Source organism: Mchenga conophoros, linkage group LG16 (genome assembly GCF_057382185.1).
Source record: "Mchenga conophoros isolate Kocher_MC1m ecotype Shallow Benthic linkage group LG16, M_conophoros_male_GT1.1, whole genome shotgun sequence".
NCBI classification, from domain to species: Eukaryota; Metazoa; Chordata; class Actinopteri; order Cichliformes; family Cichlidae; genus Mchenga; species Mchenga conophoros.
In genome coordinates this window covers 33,892,188-33,914,707 of record NC_140541.1, presented here as the reverse complement: position 1 = coordinate 33,914,707, position 22,520 = coordinate 33,892,188, and the positions used below count along the sequence as shown (strand labels likewise).

At 43.0% G+C, this 22,520-nt stretch overlaps 1 protein-coding gene across 1 annotated transcript; it reads right to left on the bottom strand.

Annotated features, from left to right (window-relative positions):
• Positions 1-8,056: 8,056 nt before the first annotated feature.
• On the bottom strand, positions 8,057-20,562 carry igfbp5b (insulin-like growth factor binding protein 5b). The gene is made up of 4 exons (XM_085248852.1): positions 19,901-20,562; positions 12,040-12,248; positions 11,816-11,935; positions 8,057-11,163 (listed from the first exon to the last, which is right to left on the bottom strand). The coding sequence occupies exons 1-4, from the start codon at positions 20,232-20,234 to the stop codon at positions 11,026-11,028; spliced, it is 801 nt and encodes a 266-aa protein (XP_085104978.1). The 5' UTR covers positions 20,235-20,562; the 3' UTR covers positions 8,057-11,025.
• Between the last annotated feature and the right edge of the window lie 1,958 nt (positions 20,563-22,520).

Here is a 22,520-nt window from a genome sequence, read left to right as displayed (position 1 = left end):
AGGTGTCTATGAATAAACCAGCCCATTCATACACACACATACACACAAACACCTACACACACAAAACCCCATGCACACACACTTTTGTACTGCTGCACATCATGACTTTAAGAGCGGAAACCAGTGTAAATGTAAGGATAATACTTATTACATGATTTGTAACTTACTGTACAGTGCTGTCTCACTCATACACGCTGAGAGGAAGAATGTTTGCAGACAGTTTTTGGCCCTTAAGGCAAGTGCTCTCATTGATTTCATGTAATCACCGTATTTCAGTCTCTGTTGCACTGTCACTGTAAAAATAGCAGTGCGTGAATCAAAAAAGTTGCAGGATAGTGAAGTTGTTATCTACGTTTAATTTGACACTTTAACTACATGAATGAATAGCTTTTGTGTAAGTGGAAATCTTTTTGCCATGTCAGTAGATATCTTTTTAAGTCAGGATAGCTGTGCCAATTTGGTACTGGTTAGTGTATTAGGAATGAAAGGATGCCACAATGTTTGATGAAAAATTTAAATGGGCAACATAAAGAGGATTGAATTCAAAGACACCCTGAAAATCAAAGTGGAAGGCTAGCCCATTCTGATGAAATTTCACTCATGCCTAATGACAGTCAGGGCGTTGCTGCCACGCCTATAGAGGTCTGTGTGTCTCTCCATGGATATGCCTCCCATCGCCATGCCTTACGATGTTACAGGCAGCATAACCTTCTCCAGAGCTTCTCCAGACCCTTTCACGTCTGTCACATGTGCTCAGGGTGAACCTACTCTCATCTGTGAAAAGCACAGGGAGGCAAAATCCAAACTGGCTCCATGGTGCAGTGGACATGAGCACAGGGCACACTAGAGGATGTTTGGGCCCTAAAGCTACCCTCATGAAATCTTTCTCTGATTGTTTGGTCAGGGATATTTACACAAGTGACCTGAAGGATCTAATTTTGTGGCTCTTGCTGTTCCTGAGTAGATACTGGTCCTGCTGATGGGTTAAGGAGCTTCTGGAGTCCTATCCAAGAGTATCTGCTTGTCTCAAGGCATCTCCTCTATGCTCTTGAGACTGTGCTGAGAGACATAGCAAACCTGACAAAGGTATGTATTGATGTGCCATCCTAGGGGAGTTGGACACTGACCCTGGTCAAATACAGAGCTAGTGAAAAAACAGTCAGAAAAGATGGGCTGGAAAATGTCAGTGCCCTCCACCTGCCAAACTGTTCTTGTTTTGAGGTTGTTTCATTGTTGCCCCTCTAGTGTACCTGCTGTTCATTTCATTAACACCAACGCAGTTAAAACCGAATACCAACCTCCTCTGCTACTAACTATTTAATTAATTTGACACTATACTCTGTGTTCCTTTAAGTTTTTGTTTGCTTTATACTCACCTTGTCTTGTTTTACCGAAAGTGTAAAAAAGTTGACCAACTGCACTGTCATAGAGTAGCAACTAGTCACTCATGAGGTAGGCCTGCCTAAAACATAATCCATCATACTTTTTGACTCTACTGGGGACAATAATTTACTAAAATTCAGTTTGTACTTAATAAGAAGTGAAACTCCCGAGCAATAAACTTATCAAGTGTTTACTGGGATTGAATCTCAATCTGTATTTTTTTTTTTTTATTTGCTCCTGATTAGAATGAATATGAGTTGATCCCTTTGGAAGCCAAGGGACAAATTTTGAGCATCAAAGCTGTGCTGAAGCTAATTGTGGAGCGACAGAATTTAGACACTACTTTGATAATATCGAATAAGATTTATCAAGTATTCACAGCAGGTACTTTTAGTGGCTTGATCAAAAACAACTCTGTTGTGATATATTTTGATATTTTAGTTCCAAATGTAATATTTGTGTCTACATCAGCCACATTTACTTCTTTCTTCTAGTCAAATTGAAGGTTTCTAGCCAAAAAGTGGCATTGGCAAAAACCTCCAAGCAGCTGCCACTTAGAAGATGGTCCTTTGATTTGTGGCACTCAGGCTCTTAAACTTCATGTCAGCTCCAGCTAAATGTAATTTTACACTCAACAAGCAGGATGGGTGTTTTTTGCAGATTGCTCATCTGCAGGTATATACTTTATGTTCCTCAGCAGTCAATCACTCTTTTCTCCCTTTGACTTACATTTGACTTTGATTTACTTCTTTATTTACTTACCCTGGCCATCTGCAGCCATTCAGACATAACAGATTACTTAATTACTTATTTTACTTTTCATACAAGTGATATGCGTTCTCCATATTTTGTCTTTCCCTTTGAGCCTGGTTCGTGACACCATCTGGAGTAATTTATCCTTGGTGGCATGGCTCCATTCTGAGGCCTGGCAGTTCACACCTCCCTGCTTTTTCATGTGCATACATGGAAAGCCAGAGGCGGCGAGAGCACCAGCAAGAGCCTGGCACAAAACAGAGCGGCAGTGACAATGGATATCAGGCTGGTTAAGATAGACACAGCAGAAAAGGAAGAGCAGGTGGGTTGAAAAGTGGCTTGCAGATGTGCAACAAATGTATACAGGATTTAAAAGCCTAAATAATTTGCATATATATGATTTGCTCAATAAATGAAATATTCGTTTGCTAATAAAAGTTGCACTGAATGATTGGGCTTCCTTGAACATCTGTTAAGTTTTTATTTTTGAAGTACATGTGACATCAAGTAGAAATTGCAAACACTGGGAAATGTCCCCAAGAACAGTCACCAGTGATTTGCCATCAAAATGATTCAAGACTTGGGTGTAAAAAGAGACTTCTTTGAAGTCCAGGCCAAAAGTGTATCATATGAGACCACTCCTGACTGGCTTTGGCCACGTAACCTTATACTTGTGCCCATGTGCCAGTTACTGTAGCTGAACACCAGTCCAATGCTGTATTTAATCACACTCCTGCTCCTTTAGCTACAGCCTCACAGCTTTGTTCAGTTTTTGTGACATATTTTATCTATTTTTTTTATTTATGCCTTGTTTTGGAAGAGAGTTTGTCATAAATGTTTGACAGCTTGGCTCAGTGTCGTCCGTGGATCCTCGGATCCTTCGCCACATCTGATGGTAGTTCGAGGCTGGTCTTTTGCAAAAACACGAATCAAAACAAGTGTCTTTTGTTTGGGCTTTAATAGATCTGGCACAATGAGCTAAGGAGGGTAGTTTTGCAGAAGGATTGAGAGTGGGGGTGAGAATCTCTGCTTGCTTGGTGTTTTTGAGTGTGTGAGTGCATGTGTATGTGCAAAAGCACACGTACTGTATGTGTGTATTGGCACAGAGAGTCCAAGATCCGCCCTACTTTCAGGCTACTATTTCTTTTGTTAGCATTCAACAAACTTCCCTTGATATGTTGATGGTGGGTCTGTTACTAAGACTCCCAGAAGCTGTACTTGTTGAATGTTAACAAAATAATTGTTGTTTTATCTGTGCTGAAATGATAAGGTGCTCCCATGTTAGCAGGAAGTAGAAACATTAACTCTCAATATGGACAAAAAAGCCAATTATTATGTTTCAGCTCAGCAGGGCAGGGAAGCCAGTAACAGTGCTGAATCTGCACAGATGTGGTTATGCAGGGGCACGAATAGAGGAACAGATAATGAAGCTGTATCTTAAAGGGGAATTACACTTTATCCACTACCTTCACACAATACCAGAGTTCCTGAACACTCTGGTATTGCATGAAGTGGATTCAATAAGGCCAAAACAAGAGGAAGTTAGCTTTCTGCTAAATACAAGAAACAAGGCTTTTGGCAATTAGCTTCCACTTACCGCTTATTCAGGGTCATACGGGACTGGAGAAATCCAGTTATCATGGTGAGAGAGGTAAGGTACACTAAAGACTAGGGAACACGTTGGTACAGTGTTTATAACATCAAGGCATGATTATCTTGGATTTGGATTCACCACCAGGCCTTTCTGTGTGGAGTTCACGTATTCTCCCTGCACCTGCATGGGCTCTTGGTGAGTACTCTGGCTTCCTCTCACAGTCCAAAGACATGCATGCTGTGGCAATATGTGTGAGAAAAATGGTTGTCTTCTTCCTACTGTGTTAGCCTTGTAATAGACTGGTGACCTGACCAGGCTGTACCTCTCCTAGCAGCGCTGATCTGCCGCTCTGTTAGGTTGAATTTAAAATCCTTTCTCGTACAAAGAAAGTCCTAAATGATCAGGCCCATCATATCTTGAGCACCTCATGGTGCCATATCATCACAACTAAGCACTTCACCTTCAGTGTGAATGCTGTGGTTCCTCGAGTTTCAAACAGGCAGCATCTTTACTTTTTACTCTCTACAAACTTTCCTTTTTAACAAAGATGGTAGTTAAGCTTGATCACGTGACCCCGAACAATCCCTTAGTTCAAGTTGTTGGGGAATTTTCCATGATGCGTTGAGCATTTTGTATCCTCTCCCTCTTTTTTTCTTGCTTCCCATGCATTTGCACGCAACTGTTGCATGCAATAATAATAATGGGTCTTCAGGGTTTTTTTAAAAAAAAAACTTTACGTAAACATAACAATCTAATATCAGGCAGAAGAGTCATCCGGCTCTTATCATCTCTGTAATCTGAATGTCAAATAAAAAAGTGTTTGATTAAAAAATACACCTATTTTTTTACCTTACTGGTAGCAAGTTGCCACACACAAGTTAGGCGATTTAGTTAGTGCTGGTTTATTTACACATGTGCTCAGCTTATAGCAGTTTGTCTTTTCAGACGTCATCCAATGTTACCCTGGTAATCCGTGTTCCAGCTTCTCCACATACACACACTGCGGTCCCTGCATGTTACTGTGTAAAATAGGAGAATCATGATTAGATGATGGCTGACAGATGTACCAGCCAGCCTCTCCTGGTGCTGCCCCTGAACCCTCTGCTCCACCCCTCCCCTGCAGCTGAGCCAAAACCCCACCCCACTGCTATACTACCGTTACAGTGAACCGTGCAGTCTTCAAGAGACAAATAGGTAAGTTTTGCCTTTTGCATTCTGTGTTTTGTCCTGGTTATTGCCGATTGTTTCTCCATGCTCCTCTTTCTGTCTTCTGTTTCCACTCCCTCACTAACCAGTCGTAGAAGATTTCTGCCCATCCATGAGGTCTGGTTCTGATGGAAGTCTTTTCCTGTATAAAGGGAGTTTGTTCTCCCCACCAACACCAAGCACTTATTCTCTCTATAACATTGTAGGGTTTTTTGCTTTATGATATAAATAACCTCTAGACAACTCTTTTTGTGACTTGGTACTATAAACTGAACAATATAATAGAAACGACTTGAACTTCATAGTAACCCCATTCTACCACCCTCAGCTGTAAGTGACCTGGAGCAGTGCTTGTAACATTATGTACTGTAAGTTGGCATTAATGCTGCTAAACAGCCAAAATAATTCTATACACTTTCTTCCGGGCAAAAAAGTGTTTTAATGTAATCAGATAAATACCCAAACTCAAATAAAATGGCCTGCATTTGGCCTGCATTTGTATAGCGCTTTTCTAGTCCCTAAGGACCCCAAAGCGCTTCACACTACATTCAGTCATTCACCCATTCACACACACATTCACACACTGGTGATGGCAAGCTACGTTGTAGCCACAGCTGCCCTGGGGCGCACTGAGAGAGGCGAGGCTGCCGGACACTGGCGCCACCGGGCCCTCTGGCCACCACCAGTAGGCAAACATGGGGTTAGTATCTTGCCCAAGGATATTTGACATGCAGCCAGGAGGCAGCCTGGGATCGAACCACCGACCTTCTGATTAGTGGCTGACCTGCTCTGCCACCTGAGCTACAGCCACCCCAAAAATAAAACAATGCTATGACTTTTGTTTTTTTACATGAAAGCTGAGTTTGCTCATAAATGGATTCTGGTAATGCGTGTTGATTGGTCAGTTAAGGATTTGTGATAAAGTGCCCTTTCTTGATGGTACCAAGTTCCAGGTAAAAATTAATTTGCTTCTTAAGTTAAACTAGAAACTGTATGCTTGTGTAAGAAACCGTTTATTGTTGTGATTGAAAGTAACTGCTGTCAGAGAAAATCAAAAATACCTAGACCATGGAGCCCCCAATCTCATTCGCTGTCTCATTTAAAACTTTTGTTGATGAAATTTCACAGATTCGCTCTGATTCCTTTTAAAAACAATTGTTTAAAATATAAAACTTCATTCAGTTGTTAGAATGATGCAGATTACGTTTTTATATTGCTGGAATCTCCCATAATATTGAGAACGTCTACTAGACTGCACCGTAAGGTTCTCTTTCTTGGCTTGAAGGACGTCAAATCTTAATCTCTAAATATGGTTTACTTAACACACATTTGTGGGTCTCACTGTCACATCCGATCCACGATGAACAACCCACCATTTGGGATTCTAGGTCTTAGTCCATTTGGGATGAAAGGGCTTGGATGAAAACTAGAAAACTAGCAGACACTTGTCTGCCGTCTTCTACCACCAGCACTGGCGGATTCTATCACTAAGTCATGTGATTTACTCCCAACTGCCGTACTTTCTTTCAAATCTCCTTTCATCTCCATCTCAGTGATGACAAGAACCACTATTACCTCTTAAAGAGATAGTATTATACAAGAGCACAAGCAGTGATTTGAAGAGATCCTAAATACGTAGTGTAAACATCTGCATGCCATTTGTAAGCTTATGTCTTTAAATGTCCCATCATCCTGTCTAAAAGTCACATTTAATGAAGTGAGCCACAGGCAACGCAATGCACAAGCAACTAAAAGCATCTCCAAAGCTTTTTGCTTGGGATTTTTCAGCACTGACCATTTGTTTAATTGTATAATTGAAATACAGTACAGAAAAGTATCCCACCTTAGGTCTCGCATGGGCAGAAAAGTGCACAGCACAGCAGTTTGACTGGATTTGGGATGCAGTGAGGTGCGTGAGTTGATGTTAGATGTAGACGTCCAACGTTGTTGGCCTAATTATCTAATAAAAGGGGCATAAATGCTTTGAAGTCCTAAGTGCAGTTGTCAGTTTCTTTGAAGGCAAATAGTAATTGTCATGTACACTACCTCACAAATCAAATCTTCTACACATGTTTCCTCCTCCCTGAAGTCAAAGCATGCGCTGCCCCTGGTCCACACACACACACACACACACACACACACACACACACACACACACACACACACACACACACACACACACACACACTCATGGAAACATACCACAACAACCTTTACAGCACCCTTGATCTGCTAGCTACACAGGAACTCCTGGATCCTTCTACCCTTTCATGCCCTGCTTCAGTCACCCACATCTGGAGTCAGTCAAAGTCTTGAGGTCCCCAGGGAAAGATTTTGGTGGCCCCCTAAAAAAAGAAAAGTCCTATTCTGTCACTTCCTTAAAGCCACAAGAGAATAAAAATGACCAGACACCCATCTTCAGAGATGCATGCACATGTCCTTAGAGCCCTTTAATGTTTAACTGAAAGCCAACAGCTAATCAGAAACTGGCATCTGTGCTCTTTGAGTGCATTTATATCATGTTTTTCAAAAGATGGTTGTGACAAACACCTGGATGGTGAAACTGCTTCACATTTAGTATCCACAGAAAATACTTTCAAAGATTACCATATTGTTTCCATATCTTCCATATGCACGCAACTGGATATATACGTCTGTGTAAAGAGGTGTGTCACAGGGAGCGCATTCTTCCTTTAAGTGCTGATAAAGGCAGGTTTTCCATAACATGATTAAGTCTCCTTCAGGCTACAGATCTCTTCTTCCCAGTCATTTGAATAGTGAGCCAGCCCCTGTAGATGTTATCCCCCCCGAAGTTCAAACTCATGTTAAATGACTTCCTTCTTCCGGTGCAATCTTTTTGACTATGGTGTTGAAAACCAGGTGACTTGCCTTCAGGCGAGGCTTTATAAAGTCACATCCTGCATGCTGGATGAGATCCTGTAGTGTAGCCTGGGTGTCTCAGACTTATGTCTAAGAGGTTTAACAGTTCGTGCCTCAGAGATTAGTTAGTGCTTACAATCAGGAAGATTCCCGCTCAAACTGTATGTTTCAAGCCAGTTTAGCAGCTACTTACTCCCCTTAAAGATGCAGTACTAGAAATGAAAGCTTCACGCAGAATGCTTAAATGAATACATAACTTTATTTAAATAAATGCTTTGTCATAACAAAAACAGACAAAGGTTAAAAGAGTACATAAATTACAAGTTGAATAAATATTACACAGTGATATTCACTTTAATAATTTGAGCTTTTTTGTCTTTTTTTTCTTATTTGTCTTATGTAGCTCCAAATACTGACCATTTTATTTCCTGCTATCCTCCTGCCACCGATGGGTCGATTTCACAAGCCAGTGAACACCAAATTACGAAACCCAATTGTATCGTCGCATTACATCCAAAAAGTGTTATGTATTCAGAAATAAAAGCTGTACTGTAGTTACTGTACTACTGAAGTATGTGAATTGAAATTCAAACCAAGTAGGAGATATGAAACCTGAGGAAGCTGCTACTCGCAAACAGGAATCCTGAATTCCAACCTGCAATTGAAATGAAAGAGATAACTGGAACGCTGATATTTGCCAAGTTCCAATTTCAGATATTTAAACTGATTGCAGTATTTCATTCCTCGGATTTCCACGACTCCCAGTTATTGTCCTGCTAACTGTATCTAATGTCATGCAATTGGTGACCCCACATCGGGGAAGTGGCTAGGCCCTGATCATGACCACTGCCCATGGCGCTCGCTCTCCCTCTTCTCTGTCTCCTCTGTCTCTATCTCAGCTGTCATCTCTGTGCAATAGGCCATGAAAACATCTCTAGCTGTGTTACTTTCAATCTACTTTTCCCTAAAAGATGCTGCTGTATTGGAGGTCCCAGGCATGGGCTTCACAGCCCCTGTCAACAAATATTACCTCAAAGCACCACCTCTGAAAGGTAAGCACAAGATAACACAACATTTAGCTTTTTTTACTTTTTGTTGTTCTTGCTGTTAAACTAACTTCATGATACCACATCTCAGGATGTTGCCGTGTGTCAATATCAATAGTGAGTAACTGAAATAAGTGCAAGCTGCTTATTTTCGAAAGTGGTAGCGGGGATTTGGTGTTGGAAGTGGGGCAAGGAGCCTTGACAATGTATTCCCAACTGGAAGCCATTTAGGATGCACACATCTGCAGAAGCATTAAAAAAAGCCCTAAAACACGATTTACCTCCGAACATCCTTTGGCTTCCCCTCTCTGGCAATCATATACATTGGCATTCACATGAAGAAGCATGAATCTTAGCTTATTGGTTGTCAAAGAGAAGAAGGAGGTTTAACGGACTGCAGTTCCTCACACATCATTTTTGTCCAGAACTACCCCCAGGCGGAGATTACAAATGGATTTGCAACATATTATCGACACCATTTCAAAGGACCTACCACATTCACTGTTCTTCTCTTAATCAGAACCTCTATTGTCATATCAAGTATCTGAAAATTGCCCCGCATGATATCCATGTCACTTTCACGTCAGTATTTAAATGTCTTTGCATATAGGAAGGCACTGTGACTTGCACACAGAGAGAGCGACTCTATTAAAGACCCTGTTATAACCTGTAACCTTTTTGTTTGGATCATGCCCCACTTAGATAAAGGTAGATAACCTCCGCATGGAGGCGTGTAAGCAGAAGGATTTCAGATTGTTAGCTTTTTTGACTTCCCTGTAGTTGACCTACAAGAATCCTTTGAAATTCTTTACAGGCTATTTTTCCCCCCAAGCACAATTACATTGTTCTCATACTTTGTTTCTACAGGAAAAACAAACATTCAGTAACTATATTTAAAAGTAATGTAATACACCATGGTTACACTGTAGTAGCAGTACTGAGGGGGAACCACTTGATAAAGAAACATGGCTCAAAAGTGGGTGGTCTTTACTTCACTGAAGGCAAAGAAAACAGCACAAACAAAACCATACAAAACTACACTTCACACAAATGGATCAGAGAAGCGGCCGGCCCGACTGGGAAGCTGGATTGCATGCACTCATGATCGGAGTCAGACTTGAGTCAGACTTAAGCTGAAAACGTTTAGTTCACCAGTAGAGCCAGCGGTGCTCTCTAAGCTCTGTGTCGCCCTGCATGGCAATGTCTGTTCAAATAGGCACAGTTGGCATATCAGGCTAGCTACATTGTCAAAGAGCCACATACATAGATTCATCTGTGATGGTCTACTTGCTTTTTTTTGTTTTTGTTTTTTTACGCTTTTACATTAAGAGAAGGCCAGTCCCGATACCACTTCAAGCTCTAGCAATACTTGTGACAAAATCAGAAAAAAAAACCAAAAAGAAAAAGGAAAAAAAAGGACATTCTTTTTTGTAATAGGCTCACTCCGTCATATACCAACATACATACCACACATTCAAACTGTACACATGCACGCGTCCATGCACGCATCATTTTGTGATTTTTTTTACACATATCCAAGCAGGTTCCCCTATTCATAAGTGCTCTGACAGAACCCAGATAGAGTCAACTGTTACAGCATATCCCTATCTCTTCTTTGTTTTTTTCTTTTGGAGAACAGATAAAAACAAATTACTCTGGCCAATCGTCAGCTCCACAGTGGCATCATGTTCCATGGCCTAAAACTGATCTGTTTTCAATCAATAAGCCTGATGCTGTTTCTCTCTTTTTCTTCTTTACAATTGTTTTAATTTCACCTCACACAAACCCACAGCTTCTATAAAAATATATCCATTAGTTGCATATATTTTCATGGATCTGCAGCCAAGGGACCAGGCTCATAGAAGGGCGGTCCCGTGATCATAATAGTCAAAGGATCTAGTAAATCTTCTGGGACTTTCACCCTCATTTAGAGAAGAGTGCTTGGTCAACTGAAAAGAAAGGAAAAAAAATACAGGTGTCTTTTTTCAGCCTGTTGTTTTGCGATTGGATTTTTTTTTCTTCTTTTTTTAAGTTGAAAAAACAAATCTTGAAGTGAACGTAGGGCGGAGCATACAGGTGTGATTCAGAGAGGAGGCGTGGGCCCTGGGTCACGTGGTGGTTAAGGGTTGGGGGATGGGGGAGGTCAAAATGGCCCTCCCAGTTTCACTCATTGTTATTGCTGCTGCTCTCCAGGTCTTTACACTGAATATCACCTCCGCTGTAGTCTGTGCCGGGGAGCTGAACACCGTACTTGTCAACACACCAGCAGATGCCTCGTTTGCGGCCACGAGATGGCTTGCACTGTGGAGAAGAAAACAGTGAGTTAATCCAGCAAGGTCCCATGTTAAAAGGCCTACATTTAAATGAGCTATTTTCCAACTATGTGATAACCACAAAGTGGGGATTTTTCTTAGTAACTCTGAATTATGGGGGAGAATTATATTTTAGCAAGGATAAACTGCATTTTTAGAGCTAGGGCTGCCTTGAGTTATTGGTGAATGATAGTTAGCTCTCTGCTAGCTTCCAGCACTGCTAATTGGAGTCACTGTATTTGACTTCTTTGGTTTAGGATGTTCATGTCCTTTGGAGCATTTTTGATGTTGTTCCATTTGAGAGGTCTGTGCACTGCTTTTTGTAAGTGAACTATTTGTTAGTTATTTAGCTCTAATTAACAGACATCTGTGTCTGTGTGGTAGAATGATGCAGTATTTGGAGGCAGCTTGCTAACCTGAACTTACCACTATCATCATAACAATGTTTATTTGCATTTCCTGGAGTGAATTCTCAAAGGGCTAAAGCTAACAGCTAGCAAGCAAGCCCACTGATTGCTGTCATTCCACTGAAATAACTATGTTTAATAACAATGAAATTATGCAGTTTATTGTTATGTTGGTCAAATGCTTGCTCAAAGGGTGGTGTGAGGCTATATAAGGTTTAAAGAATCAAGGCTCACCTGTTTGCGTTTGAAGAATCCTTTTCTGTCACAGTTGGGAAGGTACAAAGACAGTGCCATTACACGAGAAGTATCCTTCATTCCCTGAATGATCCCGTCCAGTTTTCTCCTGCATGGACCCTTTAGAGAAATGCAGCACGGGATTATTAACCAAACAACTACCAGTTGTATACTGAGCTATACACCGCAAAAACCACATGAAACTTTGCACATGGAATACTTACAAATTCAGGCTCATGCTTGTCAATGGGCAGAGGAGAGTAATCAATGGTTGAGCCAATGATGCGCTGCTTGCCTTGCTTCCTCTTCTGCTCCTTGCGCACTGCAAGGACTTTTTTGCTGTTCACAATCTCTTTGGGATAGAGTGGTGGTGGTCTAACCCCGCCTGTACTCTGTGTGGTTCTGGTGTCCTCGTGTTCTCGGGACTCGCGATCTGCACCACAAAAAACAGCAACAACAGAAAGAGGTTACTTTTTTTTCAAATTACATTTTTATGCGCATCCAGCAAGTGTAACTGGAATTCTCTTAAGTTAAAGTGCCTTGATGCATGCTCAATCATTCAGGTAAGGAAATCCCAAAAAGCTGATTCTGTTCATCTGGACGTAGCATAATGTGCTCGTCTCTTACGTTAAAGTTCAGAGAAGTAAGAAAATTTTGGGAGCCCAGTGGTAGCATTATTATTACTGGATTTTTTAGTTAAAGAATCAGAGAAATCTATTTTTAAATATAAAAATAAACTCTTTTAAATGCCTAATTTAGCTTTTATATGCTATACACAGTGAGCAAGAGAAAGAGCAGCAACTAAGTGTCAAACAAAGTTCCTTCTCACTTTTATCTCGTACTCATTTCTCATATCATTTCATGGTAGTTGTTTTGACTGAAACTTTAAACATTTCTGTGAAGGTAATGTCCTATCAAATGACATTAATAACATATTAATGTACAATATTAACAGTGACATGAGATTTGTTTTTGCAATGTTTAACAAACGGAAAAAAAATCTTAGTTTAGGATGTTATTTTGCATTATTGTATAGTCATCTGCATAAATGATAAATCATGCCTGTCAGTCCTTTCCACATACAAACAATAACAGGTGGGTGCTTTTCCAAGGGTTTGTGCCAACTGTTGTTTAACATTTGTGTAGGGAGGAGAGAAGGCTGCAGCTCTGGCCAACAGCTGATGAACTCCTACTGGTAAGAGCTTAGTTTTAAATCATCTTTTCTCACCCAACCCCACTTATCAAAGGCCCTTTGCTCTATTTATAACTGGAAAAGTTTGAAATCCTGCATTCATGTTTGAGCTCAGGGCTATCTGTGAGGGAAAAAGACACAAAATATGTAGAAAAATATGCACAACATTTTTGCTCAACAGTCTACCAACAACACATCCTCTCATAAGTTTAAAAGTGAGACATGCCGGTCTTCACACATGAATCCAGACACACTGATATTTATGAGCATAAAGAGCTCTACTAATTGGGAAGCCTGGATCACGTGTTGCATGGAAAAAACTGCTAACATGTTATCTGGGCTAAACTGCAACCGGGCCTGAGGCCCCTGTGTGTAGTAACTTTATAGCGACGTGTCCCACATTAAACTGATTCAAATGTCAAGCTCAGGAAAATCCAGTTGCACCACGGAATCATATAAATGCTTGTACATTTGTGTCACACTGTATGCACTCCTTAGATGTAATTCCAGCTCCCCCAGGGGGCACTGTAGTCTCAGAGATCTGAAAGTCCCTTCTGACAGGATATTTACAGGTTGAGGTCCTTTATCCTTAACCCAAACCCTCCCCTCCCCCTATTCCTATCTTTGGGGCTCAGCCTCTTAAGCCTGGACCCCCAGCCAGAGGTTCTTTGAGGCCACAGAAACAAGCCCTCCACTTCCCCCCTCTTGGCTTAGCTGTACCATAAGTACTGAGTTATTGTGGGGACTTTGCCAGGCCCCAAATGGCTGAAGCCATGGTGCCAGTGGATGACCCTGGTTATATTTATCTGACAAGGAAACCCGCCGTGGTGCACGAGGCCAGGCGCACTGAACCAAAGAGGAATGTTGGCTGCAAACTATATGGCCAACTGCTGCTGGAAGACAAATCAACTTCCATACATGAATATGTTACTTATGAATATAACAATATGTTAGAAATGTGACAAGTTGCATGACTCTGACTGGCCTCTTGGTAGAGAGCCAGCCTGGAGAAAGGCGCTGAGACGTAACAAGGATACGAGCTCAGAGAAACTGATGTTCAAAGAGCCTGACACAGCATGAGTGTCTGGGAGTCTTTGGGAGGGGAGGGGGAGGTGGGGGCTGGAGGCAGGGTGATTACCAGAATTGGGTCTTTGGCTTCTGCGCTGCACTGCCGTCTCTTTGAAATTAATCTCGCAACCCATGACTTGGCAGGCCTCAGTTTGTGTTTAGATATGTCCTTGTGTCTCCCCGCTCAGACTAAGGGGCTATTGCGTGCTATAAATAAACACGTCAAACAAGCATTCTCATGTACACCGTGCATGTGACCACTTTGGAAAACCTTTTTATTTCTGCTGTACAGTCTAATACTTTCTCAGGGCGCTTGATTAAAATGCCACATATCTGGCAATAAAATATCCTGGTGAAAATAAACGTTCTCTGTCGGTCGCTTTGAGAACATGCCTGTCTGGAGAGAATACGGTTAACAATGCGGGACAGATGAAGGTTTCCAAAAAATTCATGCAGCTTTCGAAAAGACAATGGTGCCTGACTTCCATGCTTGCGCTGAAAAAAAAAAAAATCACAAAAATCACAAAAATTCATCTTTTCTGATGTGGCCTCTTAGGCTCTGCCACAAAAACTCAGTTTTTCCATGCTAAGGGTACCCAGCTTGTAAAGGAGTCTTAGAGGGTCTGTGTTTAACTCCTGAAACTCGGCCAAGATGCTGGACGGGGGCCAAGTGAGCCAAGTCATGTGCATCTCTTCCATTCAGCCGAGCCCAAAGCCGTGCTGCTATCGCTTCTCCCTCTGCTCGAGCTAAAGATTTCATTAGGGCAAGAGGAGTGGAGTAGCCAAAGGAGGTGCACCTGATACTCCTCTGTTTAAAAATTAACATCTGCACACAATTATGCTTCATGAATATCCCAAGTTTCTTATGGGCACAAGTCCAAGAATGAAAGATAAGCTGCCCCTTCTTTTGATTTTTCTCTCCACTGGGTCTTTAAGACTGTAACAACATCGTTTAGAGAAAAAAACAAAACAGGACAATGGATTCTCCCACCTTCCATTGGATTTCCCAACATTACACCACGTTTGTTACGTCTTGCCTTTGATAACGTCAGTCTGTGCCCTGCATCTGAAATTACATCTTTACAAGATGTAAGAGAGCGGTGAATAGAGGTGCTGTTTAATCTCATCTGGGGGTAGGACAAGATAATTGTGGGGATAAATGAGCCTAAGGGCATCTGTTATATAAAGCACAACGTTAGTAAGCCATCCCTCTGTGTCACACTGCCTCCGCTACTTAATATTTGAAAGCAAGGGCACGGCCCAATAACCCTGCAGTTTCTAGAGCAGCAAAGGAGGTGTGAACAAGCCAAGAGGGATTGTGGGAGTCGCTAAGGAGTGTGTGCAGCAGCATAAAAGTTATCTGATGAGAAAAGGAAATGGGTCCAAATTATGGCAACGTTGCCAGTTGCAGAGCTCTTTTATGGCAAAAGAGTTTTCAGATAAAATGAAGAGTTTGTTTCAGTGGCAAAAAGTAATGAAATGGCACGAACAGCCATTTGAGTTTTCATTAAGAGATTTTGATCCAAACAGGCCAACAAGATACATCCTCTGCACATTACATGACAGATGCGCAGTGGTTTCCTGAGAAGGATTAAGAGACCGATGACTGAAAAAGGCTCACTTCCAAACCAGCTGGAACAGTGAGAAAATCTGGACTTTATCAAATATTCTGTCCAGGTTTTTTTTTTTTTTTGTTGTTTTTTTTTACCACAAGTGCAAGTGAATTATGTTTTGACCTGCATGTCCTGTTGTTTCACTGGGATTTCTGTTGTTCGGCCTTGTGCACGCTCTCAATCAGCTTCTGAATATGCAGGAAATAACACTTCCCATGGTATTGTGCACGCAGAATATGTTCATTGCAATCAAAAAGTTTCCTGCTTTTCTGAATGCATGGTATAAATAGCAGCAAGAACAATTCAAGGATTATAAATTGCAAAACAGGGCCTATGAGAGGATGCAAAAGCTTTCAAAGAAGGAAATGCTGCTATAGGTAAGCAAACTTCCTGACCTGTTTACAGTTTCCGTGATGCTAAACGTTCAGTTTTATGTTGCAGAGCGTTCGAAAAGTAAATTATTAGAGTAAGGCGCATGGCTGCTCTACTCTACATTGCTAATTTTGGTCTGAGGTCTCATCCCATATCTGAATTTGGTTTTCAACAAGCCACATGGACAGACGCAACCTCTTTTTGGGTCACCATTACCACAACACAATTGCTGGGTGTGACGACGTTCTGACTCCCCAGTGGCAGAAGAAGCTATTTTGGCGAGCATCAAGCGCTGTAGAGTGGATGTACTGTATAGGGAGAACGAGGGGAGGAAAAGAAGTCCACAGTGGATGAGAAGCTAGCTGCTTCTTCAAATCAAAACTGAGAATCAGTCTTCGTACAGTTTAAAGAAATCACTACATGGCCGTTTAGGAGAATGGAGCCAAACTTTTTAGAAGTTTGTTGTACTGCTCACTTTAAATAGTCCTCTATAAGGACAATAATATAATTATTGGTCTAGAATGTAACCAGGTTGGAGTGGAGTGAGATTACAATATCCAGATCAGGCCTAAACACATGTGACATCATCATAAAATCCTGCACTACAGTGAGAGTTGATTTCTTTCACAACTGTTGCCACCGGCAGATTAGGTGTCAGTGACCGGTAAGCTGTACAAATACCACTGTAAAATTTTATTGGAAGAATTCAAGCAAGCATGCCAAAGAGGGTATTTGCTTGCCAGCAACAACTCCAGTGGTGTTGACTCTCATTCTGTACCTGGAAAAAAAAAACTCAGTAGTATCAGTGTCTCATCCGAGAAATCACTTCGCTATCTTTTGCCACGAATTGCAAGCTTTTCAAGTGGTCATGTGATATCTTTGGAAAATGATCTTTCCAATAACTCTGCCTAGCACCTGCAGCACACGAGCTGCAGCATGGTAAGCTTTCACTGCACTGTCTCAGATGTTCAAGGTGAGATGGATGGAGAGCCGCATACAGTCTTTCCTTTGCCTGTCATGAAGCTGTGAGGCAGCTGGAGTCACTCGTGACCGGAGATATATCTAACGTGGCATGCCTTTATGCAACGTACATATTAGACAGAGTACGGTGGCTGGTTGTCTACAGTTGGAGAGAGTCAGCGTTTGCATCATTTTCTCAGGTACAGCCGAATAACCCGCCGTGCCAGGGACGATGTGAACGTGGAAAAAGCAGATGGTAATGCTCATGAATTGAATAGCATTCTAAACTTATGCGACAACAAGTGTCACCGAGGCTGAAACTGTCTGGCAGCGGCTGAAAACTGCATCTACACACACATTAAGGACCCGGGCAAATGTAAAAGTATTAAAGTTGTCAGTAAAGGCAGCAGGTTTTCTGTTGCTAGGCTAATAAGGAGCATAGTATTTCTGTCCATGTGTAAGAAGAGTATTCTGGTTTTGGAACCACTCCCTAATCATCTTTTGTTTCTTGGCAAAGAGCAATCTGTTAAAACATAAGGCCTTTTCAGAAGCTTGAAGGACGGGAGGCGTGCTGCCATGAAGTCATATCTGTTGGCAAGCTTTCTGGGGTCTGATTCACTCACAGGGGGCTAACAAAGTCTAAGTGCCCCGGGAGCACATACCACCTCCTGTGCCTTACAATCCAAGCCACTCCTGGGATCACAGTGCAAGAGCAAAACATGAATTAATGCACTGCTGGGACATGAACCCAGATGCAGAGTGATGGCCAGGATTCTTGTTCTTTAAAAGGGAGGGGGGAGTGGGGGACTAGAGGATAGCAAAGATTCCTCCCCGCCATTGTTTGACTGTCCCAGTCAGTATTTAGTGGGCCGCAGCTCTCGTGGCCTCACGAGTGCGGTGGACACTTGAGCTCCTCCTCTCTGTGTCTCTGTGTTTGCCTTGCTCAGCTGGTACAGCGCGCAGACAGCTGCAACCCCACACGACAGGAAACCAGAAGCTCACCTCATGAGCTCCCGTCCGCAGAGCTGTTTGACAGAAGGCCCTTCAGAGGAAAGAGCGTGCCGGAGGCATTCTGCTGAATCATTGCGCTGTGACTGAGAGCCCTGCAATGAATGCACCGCCCGGGGCAGGAAAAGATGCTCCGGTTACCTCCGTGGACCAACACAGAAGCCAGGTTCTGCTTGTGTGTGTGTGTGTGTGTGTGTGCGTGCGTGTGTGTGTCGGCGCAAACCAAAGTGAGACAAAACTGCCTGAGGTGTCATCACATGCAATACACACCCAGAGACCCACACAGCCCCACCCAAGTATATGTGGCAGCAAATACACACAAACTTGGAAAACAAACACAAAAGACTACATCATTTCACATACTGACTGAAGCTTTACCAAACCTGTGATTGCCTGAGTGTTTTGTAACGGCAGTCATAGCTGGACCCATAGAAGAGAGATGAGGGGTTGCTCACAGGGTGGACATAACCTCATGACTCCATCAATAGTATAAATGAGCCCAGTCGAAGCCTATTTTACAGAGTGAGGCTTGTAGCCAAAACCTTTGTGGTTTCCACCTACTTATCTAGTTGTTGACAAGCTGCTAAAACTCTGAGTGAAGGTGGACCTGTCTGCTTCCCTCAGAAATATCTTAAATCATTCAAGACTGTTGGCCCAGCTCTCCTTCTCCCTCTCTCTCTCTCTCTTTCTGTCTATATCGGTCTTTCTCTCTTTTCTCTCACGCACACAGATTTAGTGGTAATCCGACTCGAAACACCACCCATAGGGATAGCCTGCAGCCCCAAATCTGCCTAAATTCTGCTTTAAAGAGATCCAAAGTTTATAGAGTGGCAGCTCATTTTGTCTCATACAGTAGAAGCCTTCGATCGATTTCACAGTTTAAGCAGTTGGACGGGAAAGGCGAAAAACAGAGAACAGCTCTGGCGTGTGGATGGAAAATCGAGGGCTTTGACAGACACTTGTTAGAGCTGGATGTTAAAGGAGGCTGAAGCATGAACCCTATTTTCATCTGAATATTACTTGCATAGAATAAACCAACATTCAGTCCACGGCCACCTTTCGTGCGTGCGTCAAGAGACGCGTAAAACTGTGTCAAAAAGACTGTAAACCTGTAAATATTTTAAAGCGGGGACTGTCTGGATCATTGTCAACCACTTTCGGGTTTCGCTAAACCGCAGTCTGACAGCCACTGCCCCGTACTGCAGGCGCAGCTCAGCCGGGACACGCCATGTGCGTTCACCACAGCTAAGAGTCGATCCCGCAGCAGATTAACCGGCACCGGGCGACACGAGCGGAGTGTTTGTTCACGCCGTGTTATTATTGTGGAGATTCAGCCCTTTAAAACTTCTGTGCTACAGCTAGATGCTCAGCCTGACACCAGAAGGAGCATGTGTGATCTGCGCAGAGAGCCGGAATGAGCTCCTACAGTCAGTTGATTCAAAGCGGTGGATAAAAGTTAATCAGATGCCACCTCAAACCATATGTCAAACAAACGCGCCGGTACCGGCTGCTCGCGCTCCAGGGCTCTGCGCTTCTTTTGCATGGCAGAGAACTATTTCGGGTGGTCTAAGTGAGGAGGGAAGAACTTGGGAAAAGGGGTTGAATTTCATTTAAGAGGGAGATTTTGCATTTAATAAAACAGAGCAGGCTACTGTGCTGCCTTTTGGTTGGTCCCTCAGGCTGCAGGAGCCTTTCTCAGAGTAACACACGCTGGATCCCGGCGTGGGACAAGATGTCAACAAACACTGATAAACAGAGGAGAGAGAACACCCAGGGGGTCCCGATGCAGACGAGAAGTTACATTTCTCACACATTTTAAACCCATGTTCGCTCTCAAGCATGCATTCAGTCACCCAGCAGTGAGCGTCTTACCTATGGGCGGGTGGGCAGGTTTGTATCCTTTCTCGTTGGTGCACAGTCCCCTGCCGTGGAGAAGGGCGTGCAGGGGTTTCTCCTCCCCGCTCCTCGGCAGGCAGCGGAGGCCCTGGGCGCACGTCCCGGTGTAAACGCCGCACGCCTGTCCCTCAGACAGTGCGCACGTTAGGCAGCAGCCGCAGCCCGGCTCCTTGACCAGCTGGCAGCCGACCGGCACCGGAGGACACATGGACAGCGCCTTCTGGTCACAGGGCTCGCACGGAACGTATGAGCCCAAGCACCCGGACAGCCCCAAGATAAATGTCACCAGGAGGCAAAAACTCAGAAACATTGTTGGCGTTCTCTTCAGCTATAGCTTAACCTCAATGCGAAGAGGAGGGGAAAAGTAGCTTGGTCTAATGAACACAATGCCTCAGTCAGATAATCCGATTTTTACAGTTAAAGCCAAGAGTCTTTATCCAAGAGTGTTGCTATCTATAAAAAACATTAATGGTAAGGTTTTTTCTGTGAACGCTGCAGAAGGACTTTAAAGGACCAATTAAAAGTACGTGCGCTATTTCCCCCCCCCCGAAATGTTGTCCTCTGCTGGAGCAAAGCAATTCTGCGCACAAAATCTCTTTCCCCGTCTGTTTGGACTCCGGTACTTTCTCCACCACAAGTTTCTTGAGCAGACTGATCAACTTGAGAGCAGCCTTGCCTTTTAAAAAACAGCCCAAACCCCTAACTATGAATACGCTAAACAGCAGGGAGGGGAGGCGCACTTGTTCCGCAGTTTGGCACGCGGCCAAACTTTTTTTTTTCAGGAGCAGGAGGATCGCTCTTTCACCCTGAAGGCTGAGCTGATGCCGAGGTGCAAGAGGCAAAAGGCAACAGCAGCCCTCATCAAAGCATTTCAGCTAGTCGAAACCTGTAGGCTTCTGTACTGCCTATAGATTTTTTTTTTTAAGTAGTTCACATTTGTATTCTGTAATAAATTCTCACACTAAAACACGAAACAGGGAGACGGATATTTCAGCTGTTGATTCTCAGAAATAAACTCTGGGGAAAACATCACACAAGATTTTTGGCGCCAAACAAAATGGGGGAAAATACGTTTTTACGCGCAAAAATAATCCATTCTAACTTGTGAACGTTTTATCCCGAAAACTTTTGTTCAAGCCTCAAGGAAACGTCGTTACCTTACGTTACATAACGATTCCCCGCGGTCATAAAAACGGGATCATCGGTAACCCCCTACTTGAGTCATAATGCTGTGTGTTTGCCACGGGGTTGGATGGAATATCGTCAATGCTGCGTTCGGGGAAGGTGCGTGATATCATTACTTAGGGTTATAAAACGGTTGGAACGGTAACATTTAGAAGATTTGCCATTTTTCAATCCAGTTTTACCCCCCCCCCCCCCCCCCCCCCGACACACACACACACACACACACACACACACACACACACACACACGTTTAGATATCACTCACAGGGATACCTGCTCCACTCTAAAGCCTGCACCTGTTGCTTCTACTGGGCACCATTTGTGTTAGAAATATAGCCAGAAGGGAAACCCACCAATGTGCTACCTCTCTCTCTCTCTCTCTCTCTCTCTCTCTCTCTCTCTCTCACACACACACACACACACACACACACACACACACACACACACACACACACGTGCGCGCACGCGCATAAGGAACCCAGAGTCATGTTTTCGAGAAAGAAGAGTCAGAGAGAGAAGGGGAAAATGTCACGAACTCTGGGTTTGAGGCTGACAACTGAAGTGTAGCCGCCTTCTATTATTTTATAGCCTGTATGCAGAACAGTGCCTGATTGCTTCAGCGTGTGTGTCTGTGTGTGCGTGTCTACCACATATGCACTCTCGATCACACACTCGGGGCTGTTATTCCCATCTCTGCAGCTTTTAGGACAGATTTTCTTTCTTTCTTCACTACCAGCAGAGAGTCAGGAAGCCGTGTCGATTTTCCTTCCCATATTCACTCACCGCTTGATAAACTGGCCCACAACCATTTCCTAAACGTGGCTATCGGTTTATCTCATCCTGCTCCTGCAGGCTGAGGATCCACGGAGGTGATTTGTTGTTTAGGTGTTGAACACTAGAAGGCGCTGTTAGCAGTCACAAACTCCACAGGAGCTCCCTGATAACGTTTGTGCTTTTGAAATCTCTATTTGCACATAACTGAAATCATGTCTTTGTTCCAAAGGCACAGAGTATGTGGTGCTATGGTATTAGTGCATATGAATCTAAAACAAAAAAGACTACATCAATATTTATTTGTAGCCAATTCTTAGAATTTGTGCCTGGATTACATAATCTCACTTGCATGAAGCTGGATCCACACGGGCACCTCGTTTTCTCTCTAATCGCTCTGGTACGTGTGATGTGTTTGCACCTCATAGTTAGTGTTGCACACGTTTAGTGTTTTCTTTGCTTCATTTCAGCCGTGATTGTTTCAAACTTGGTTTACAGAAGATGTTGAAAGCTTTCATAACCACTGTTTTCCCCCATGGCTTTTTCTCTGGTTTCCCTCACATGCCTCCATCAGTGTTATCGCCCTCACATCTCTTGCTTTCAACCATACACATCTGAAAACGGAGTGAGCTTTTTTTTC

Excerpts from the sequence above, each read along its gene's own strand:
- igfbp5b (XM_085248852.1), bottom strand. The coding sequence starts at position 20,234 with ATGTTTCTGAGTTTTTGCCTCCTGGTGACATTTATCTTGGGGCTGTCC. Across the intron at positions 11,936-12,039 it reads ACAAGCATGAGCCTGAATTT|GGTCCATGCAGGAGAAAACT; the intron begins GTAAGTATTCCA and ends ATTTCTCTAAAG. Across the intron at positions 11,164-11,815 it reads GATTCTTCAAACGCAAACAG|TGCAAGCCATCTCGTGGCCG; the intron begins GTGAGCCTTGAT and ends TCTTCTCCACAG.